Source organism: Patagioenas fasciata, chromosome 1 (assembly GCF_037038585.1).
Source record: "Patagioenas fasciata isolate bPatFas1 chromosome 1, bPatFas1.hap1, whole genome shotgun sequence".
Lineage (NCBI taxonomy): Eukaryota > Metazoa > Chordata > Aves > Columbiformes > Columbidae > Patagioenas > Patagioenas fasciata.
This window is the reverse complement of record NC_092520.1, coordinates 92,142,278-92,150,295: the sequence shown is the minus strand read 5'-3', so window position 1 is coordinate 92,150,295 and position 8,018 is coordinate 92,142,278. Positions and strand designations below refer to the sequence as shown.

Genomic DNA, 8,018 nt, shown 5'->3' with positions numbered 1-8,018 from the left:
AAAAAGCGGTTACACTCTACGTGCGTAAGCATATACGAGAACACTGCCTCAGCCACACTGCGCATGCGCCAGCCGGCTGCTCCCGACGTAACCCCCGCGCCTCCCGCGGCCCATTCACGCGCCGCTTAGTCACGTGCCCCCGCGCCTGCGTCAGGCGGCAGCGCGCGGCTGCGGCAGGTCTCGGGCTCCCTCCGCTGGCTGGCTGGCTGGCTGGCGGGCGGGCGGGCGGGCGGGGAGGGGGTGTGGCCGGCGTGTGGCCGGCCTTTCGGGAGTCCTTCCTGCCTTTAGGTAGACGTCCTTGAGCGAAGGGTAAAAGAAGCCGCCCCTCCTCTTCCTTCACCTCCTCTATTGCTCGCGCTCGCCGCGCCCCCCTCGGGCTGTGCGTTGCTGTGCAGGAGGGGGAAGGGTGGGCGGCGGCGGGGACCAGGTGAGGCGGGGAATGACGGGCAGCGGGGAATGACGGGCAGCGGGGGCGCTGCGGGTAGCCTCCCCCGCCCCACATAACAGCCTGGGGAAGGAAGGGGTGCCCATTGCCCGGCTCCTCGCCTGCCCGTCGCTGCTTTCTTCAGCCCCCTTGTGCTGCGTCTCCCTAGGGCGCTGGCCCCTTTCCGGAGCCCGAGCGCGTCCTTGTTCCCACAGCTCACGCGAGGCGGAGGTTGGGGGGCGGCCGTTCTGGTGCGGCGGTTGGGGCGCCGGTTGTGGGGAAGGCTGTCTCGTGCGCCAGGCTCGGTGGCGGAGGGGGGCGGGACTCTGCCGCCGGCAGCGGCCTTACGCGGGGGGGCTCGGTCCTGTCACCCTTTCCCTCGCCCCAGAGGGGAGAGTCCAGTTCGGGCGGCGGGGGAATAATAATCCCCCCAGCCGGCACCCTGTCTAAGTGCTATCGCAATCAAGGCCACAGAGTTAGGAGAAAGCCTGGTTCTGATCAGCATGTTGAATTTCAAGATTGCGTTAATTGATATTTCCATTAAAGTAGTAATTACGCGTATTTTTATGGCCATATGGAACTAAATTGTTATCTTTGCCAACCACCTAGAGGAAATAAATCACTAATCTGTATCATAAATGAAAACAAACAAGCAAAACCCCCAACATATTAATGAGGTCCGTTATATTAACCACAAGCTGATGACTTAGTACATTACCTGCATCAAAATCAACTGAAAACATTCAGGATTGCTCCAGTCTCAAGTGCATCACCTTTCTCATCTCTTTTCAGGTAGCTTAGTGCAGGAGGGCAGTTTGCTATATGCAGAACATATAAACAATGTTTATTCCTTAAACTTGATTTAACCTAGTTTGGAGAGGAAGTCAGCAAAAGATATGTTGGATCATATCTTGGATCACTGATGGATCTGTGGAAGGAGCATCATGTGTGCAGCAGGTCTCCTCAGATTTTCATTAATAAATAGAAGTTAGCCAGTGTGCAAATTATGTGTGCAGTTTATATGATACTTTTCTACTTTTGATTTTGTGTGAAGATTACTGATGTTGTCTTTTGCTAAACATGTTCCTTTTGCTCTTTCCCAAAATAATTCAGAAGCACTGTTTTTCCTGACAGAGTGAGATTTTGTCTGCTATTGATCCATTCTGAGTTCCAGATTTATAACATTACCTGGCACAAATGAAGGAGATTGGCCACTAGGATGTGAGAGCCCCACTGGGTTACAAGAGTTAATCTAATTGAATCTATAATCTGAATGCTGTTTCAATTGTTGCTCTGAAATACCGAAAGGGTACTATAATCCTTGAAGAATGTATCAGGCAGTAGATCTTGAGGCACTGGTGTATGTAAATAGAAAATTCAGTTGATCGCTGAATATAGAGGAATATAGAGGAAAAGGGAAAAATTGTTTCAGCAGGGTTGCCGTTCAACATAAAGCATATTTCCAGTTTATGTTGCATTGAGTTTGCAGAAATGTGATAAAGCTGTGGCCTTTTGGGAATTCCACAGTGCTAAACAAACCTGTGCTACTGTTGGTATACCAGGAGAAAACTAGCGTGTAAATTAACTTTCGTTTCCATTGTAATACTACTACCTCAATAGTAATTTATAAGAAATACAGATTTCAATATTATTCTGTGAAAGGAAAGAACATTGTATACGGTTCTGAATCATTCTGTGATTGTGTGAAATTTTGTAGGGATTTCTTTAAATAATATAACAAGTTAAAGACTTAAATCATACAAGTTGTTTAAAAACAATATTTAACACAATTTTTGTAAAAATGTGTTTATAGGTCATTGTTTATAATGTAGCTGCATCTGGAGAAATACAAAGTGGCTTTGTGTCATGCTGACTAACAACACAGCACGTCATTTAATGGTACGTCAAGCAATGATTCCAAGAAAGCTTAATGTGTTTCCCTATGTTTGTGGCAACAGAATGTTGTCAGGTTACAAACCTAAAAGCAACATCAAGGACTCTTACAAAATTCTTGAGCTTGAGGAAGGGTGTTCTCTTGATGATGTCAGAAACTCGTATCGAAGTCTTGCCAAAAAATACCATCCAGACAGCAGCTCTGCCACAGCTGATTCAGAAGCATTTATGAAAGTAGAAGAAGCATACAGAGTTGTGCTCAGTGATGTGGCAACCAAAAAGAAATCAAAAGAGAATAATGAAGAGGAGGAAGACCAGTTCAAACCAAAAGCACCGCAGCATAGACACTACTTGAGCTTTGAAGGTGTTGGTTTTGGAACACCCAGCCAAAGAGAAAAGCAATACATGCAGTTTCGAGTAGACCGTGCTACTGAACAAGTGTTGGAATACCGGAAGCAGAGACTTGAAAGCCAGTATGCTGCCACTGACCTAATGAAAGCCATAGATGTGAAGCAGAGCAAAAAGGTGAAAATAACTCAGGCAGTTGAACGGTTGGTTGAGGACCTCATCCAGGAGTCTATGGCAAAAGGAGACTTTGACAACCTCAGTGGCAAAGGGAAACCTTTGCAGAAGTTTTCTGACTGTCCACATATCGACCCCATGACTCACAACTTGAACAGGATTCTGATAGACAATGGATACCAGCCAGAGTGGATCCTGATGCAGAAAGAAATACGGGAAACTATTGAGCGGTTAAGGAAGAGTATTGTGGCATCTAGAAGTAAACTTGGAGGGCCGATGACACCATATACGCAAAAGCAATGGAATCGTATTTGTGAGCAATTTATAGAAGATATCAGGAAATTAAACAAAAGAATTGACAACTTCAATTTAGTTGTCCCTATTCTGAGCAGACAAATGGTGCACTTCAGTGCAGACAAAGAAATTGTTCGAGCACAAGAGACTTACGAAGCGTTGATGGAAAACAGAGAGGCTTCTAATTCAGACACAAAGGAAAATGAAGAGGAAAATGTTAAAAGGTTTGGATGGAAGTCTTCTCTATTTAAGTGGTTAAACCTTCCCTTGAAATAAGATAATGCTAATTCATCTGTCTTGTCAAGTTTTGAATGCACTTTATTGATGAAACTTGTAGCACTAGAGGAATTTCAGGTACACTGAAAATGTAAAATCCAGCTGTCCACCGTTACACCAGTTAAAAGGAATTGGTTTGTCTTTTGCCTTTGCAAGTTCTCGATTTGTGAATATTGTTAAGGAACAAATAAATTCAGTTATACTCTTGCAGCTCATTTTCCTTCTGTTTAAATTAACATTAATGCTTCACTTTAGCATAGAGTATAATCACTTTCACCTTTTGAAAAGAGAACAGACTAAACCTGAGGCCTAATGAAACACCTTAAGGAAGAAGTGAAGTTAGAGATCTTGCTGTGCCATGTTAGTTTGACCTTTATCCTTTCTTATTTAAATGCTTACAGCTCATAAATTGTTGACAGCTTTCATGCATTTTTTCAAGAGTATACTCATCTCTTCAAATTTAATTTAAATGGGAATGAAGGGAGAATTCTGGATGTCTGGACTCAGACTGTACATTCTGCAAAAGTCTGGTTTTGTATCTGCCTTTTAACACAGAAGAAGGTCTTGGAAAGCATCCAAGCAAATAAGGAAGACTGGCCAAAACCATACCCTAGTCGCACCTTTTTTGGGGGGCAAGAGTAAAAGGGAATCTTAATTTTCAAAAGTTATTGCACTGTTTGAATATTTTTTTAATATTGGCATGGAAGAGCTTCCTGTGAAATATTGCAGTACTATTAAAGTTTCTGGGCAATGGCTTGCAGGGTGGGAAAGTCTCCATGATGCCAAAGATTTATTTGCCTTCGGTAACTTGTTGACTCCTCAGGCAATCTGTTTCTCCTGGAGATCTTAGCCTTTGAAAAGATGTCGCTAGGTATATCAGTATCTGTGTGGGCCCCTTACCTCACTCATGCCCTTTTTACTCAGACTGATATTGTCTCCACTTGTGCAGGAGTTGTGCTGTCCCCTGCCAGTCTGTGGAAAGGTGTCACTTAGGCTGTGGCATGCCAGGGAGTGGGAATTTCCACTCCCAAAGTTTCAGAAATGAAAGCAGGATGATGATCACAACCATCCTTTTGTAGATGCTCCAGCACAAGCAGAGTCTGAGTTAATGTGTTTACTTTTGGGCAGATAACACTGCACACATTCCTTTTGGTCTTCTTGCTCGTAAAGATGACGTCTTAACATGCAGGTTGAACATTATTTCTATTTGTTGGTAGAATGGATTAATTGAAGTATTGTTTGTCAGAGATTATTATATAATCTAGTAATCTAATTGAATATAATGTAATGGTAAATGTCATAGGTCTTTCAAGCCTTTGTGTTAAAACACTGAAGTAATAATGACAAGATGTTTGTCGTGTCTTAGAAAACAGGGCTAATCTCAGCTTCGTTTGACATACCTTTCTGTAGGAATTAAGGTGGCAGAAGTAAAAAGAATGGCATTGTGTGCAGACTGATCTGTTGCCCCTAGGTCATGCTCTTCACTCATTTTAGCAGCTGTATGAATGCTTATTCAATAATTTATCTGTGCATTCTTGATTTAATGAGAACTGTAAATTAGAACATACTTTTATGGAAGTCCTTTGACATAGTACTCTTAAAATAGATCAGTTTTTGATTCTTACGGTCTACAGGAATTGGATATGAATTGCTGTTCAAACAAATCCAGTGACAGATTTAAAAAGAGCTAATTGCAAATTGAATTCATTGCACAAGAGTAAATAGAAACCAGATTGCAATAAATCCAGCTTTGATGGAATCCACTTTGGCTCACAACAAAGATAAATATCAGCAGTTTAAATATTTAAGCTGCCATAATGGATGAGTCAGCATAGCGAGTGATTTTTATGTTCCTTTTAAAACTACTTGGTTTAAAATGGAGTAGATGTGACCTGACTCTCAGCACTTTAAATCAGCCTTACACTGTTGTAATGAAAAATTGCCAGGCACAAAAATCCACTTCTTCAACATTTACAGCAATGATGATGAAAAAAGTAATTTAAATGTTTGTTTTCCCCAGGTGTGTGGAGGAGGATATTTTTGCAGGACTGGTGTATTTTTTGTTGCTCTGAGCTCACAAAATCTTAAAAGCAGTATTTAGTACTTCTGGAACAAGTAGTACCAAGTACTGCATAGGAATTAGAAAAACCCAGGAAAGGATGGCCTTCAGAAGTAATTTTTCTATCTGAGAGCAGATTGTTAATTTGAATTTGGTAGCTCTTGTCTTATTACTGACCTCAAAAGAATGAAATAATGGCTGCTTCCAGGTACAAATACATGTTGGTTATTCCCAGAACTCCCTATGTGTTGGTCTAATTACCATAACAGTGTGTGGCTTCAAAGGCTTATCTAGCTGACATCTTAATACAAAGACAATGTGTTATTTATATTTATTATTAGGATATATCAATTGAGGTATCAGTTTTTCTCAGGGTGAGGAATCTGTTTCTTTCCTGACAATCTGATGGCTCTTTCAAGCACCATTAGGAAGCTGTGCACTTACACATGTTGGTGCTTTCCAGTAAAAGGAAAAGACGCACAGCTGTAGACTCTCTGAAATAAAGTTCTCAGGCTGTCCTGTAAACTGAATAGTTTCTATACACACTGTAAATGTTGAGGCCTGCTGAATATCTTTCTGTTCCAGATAAATAACGGCTCTTAGGATGCACATGGAGTTACAGAGAAGGCTTTGAAGAAAGGGAGTTAAAGTCGTGAGAAGCAGAAGCAGGGCATGCTGTAAGAGACAGATGAGTGGCAAATCTTTATTGTGAGAGGAAGAAAATGCCACTATGGGGGAGAAGGGGATGTGTGTTGTCTTCCTTGATGTTGTTTCCATACCAGCTGTGTTTCCCTGAATGTGGCAACCACGCAGTTTACCTGCCCACAGCTGAGATTGGCTGTTAAGAAAACAGAAGCGTGCGTGTGCATGCGTGGGGGTGGGAGGGGTCATAGGAAGGGTCTGGAAAGGAGAGAGAAGATTAGGGGCAAAGCAGACAGCATGCGATGCTTCTGGATGAGGGTGAGGAGGTGGTGGCACATGTATTAACTGGAATAAAGGTTGGAGAGTAGGCATGTGTGAATTAAAAAGAAAATGGCTATGATCTAAGGAAGAGCAAAGCAAGAGTTTTGTTAAAAAGTTTTTATTCATGGGACTGTGCTGAGCATCATGAGTAGGAGACAACTGTTGATACTAACAATCTCTGCAGTGGGTAGCGTCTTCTCTGGGCCAGGAAAAGAGGGAACTTCTTCAAAAGAAGACTGTGGCTTTGCTCCAGACCTGTGGAACACAGCGAGTGCATGCAACTGAAGGAAAAAAAAGAAGGGAGATGAGCAGTAGAGGGCTCCGAGTACAAGTTTTAACTTTGAGTGGGATTTCATGGGTCCACAGCTTAGCTGTCGTTTGACAAGTAACTGAATATTCTGTTGCCATTTGTTTGTGTATTCATAGGCCTTTCTCACAGCACTCCTCTCCCTACTTATTGCCCCGTGCTGCTCTTGATTGTTCTTGAGCAATATCCTTGAAATGCCTTCCTCTTTTTTTTGGTCTAAATTTCTACTTCTCACTTTTTGGGTTGATTCTGCACTTTTTTATCTTTACAGAGCATGGCTTTTCAAGACCAATCCCTTTCCTAACTTAAACGCTTAATTCAATTGAACATTTTTCCTTTAGTATCTCTCAAATTTTTACATCAAATCTTTTGTAGTGGGCAACAGTCTGTATTTTATGAGAAGATGGTTCTTTCTTAAGGTGCTGGTATGGCTTCCTTTCCAATACTTTGGCAAGGAATAGGCCAGAAAATGAGAACTGAATCCTGTGCATGGGAAGCATGAAGGAAATTCACTGAGAGTCAAAAATTTGGGTCGGTTGGTGTGATTTGGGCACATTTAAAGCCAAGTTGCAAGCAGATGTCTATTCATGTCTATTGTGCAACTCAAATGTGTAGGAACACTCTCAGCTCTCCCTGGCCAAGGCAGGTATGGAGGGATTCTGGGGTGAGTACTCATAGAATGTCCTGAGTTGGAAGGGACCCACAAGGGTCATCGAGTCCAGCTCCTGTCCCTGCATGTGACAACCCCACAGTTCACACCATGTGTTTGAGGGCTTGTCCAGTCTCTTCTTGAACACTGTCAGGCTTGGGGCTGTGACACCTCCCTGGGGAGCCTGTTCCAGTGCTCCACCACCCTCTGGGGGGAGAACCTGTTCCTCATGTCCAACCTGAACCCTTAATGCTGGGCAGGGCTCCCTGCTGGCCCTGGCCCAGCCCCAGCCCCTGTTCCCTTACAGCTTTCAGAAAATGGGATTGTGACATCACCTGGCTGCTAATGAGGGTGGTGTACAGGTGGGTCAGTTACCACTTAAGACTCTGTTGAAGCCAGCTGGGGCATGTGGTGAAGCCAGAAATAAGTAATTCAGTAATGCTTATTCCTGGACAGTGAAGAACATGGAATTGTTAATTCTGTTTATTAAATCAGGCACAGGGCTAAGGTGTAGCTGCATTTTGTCGTGGAGTGTGCATATTCTGATAGGAGAACTACTTGAAAAGCGTAAAGGTTAATGCATTGCACTACACTCGTGGGACAGCGTGCGGCGATATGGGTCATACACGGT

General features: G+C 43.1%; 1 protein-coding gene across 3 annotated transcripts; it reads left to right on the top strand.

The window, feature by feature from the left end:
- Positions 1–256: 256 nt before the first annotated feature.
- DNAJC28 (DnaJ heat shock protein family (Hsp40) member C28) lies at positions 257–3,619 on the top strand. Of its 3 annotated transcripts, none has more exons than XM_065862683.2 (2): positions 257–309; positions 2,238–3,619. In XM_065862683.2, the coding sequence occupies exon 2, from the start codon at positions 2,291–2,293 to the stop codon at positions 3,407–3,409; it is 1,119 nt and encodes a 372-aa protein (XP_065718755.1). In that variant the 5' UTR covers positions 257–309; positions 2,238–2,290; the 3' UTR covers positions 3,410–3,619. The 3 variants fall into 3 exon arrangements, with proteins under 3 accessions (XP_065718755.1, XP_065718753.1, XP_071666715.1); XM_065862681.2 differs by having other exon boundaries at positions 267–427; XM_071810614.1 differs by lacking the exon at positions 257–309 and adding an exon at positions 742–1,381.
- The last annotated feature ends 4,399 nt before the right edge of the window (positions 3,620–8,018 follow it).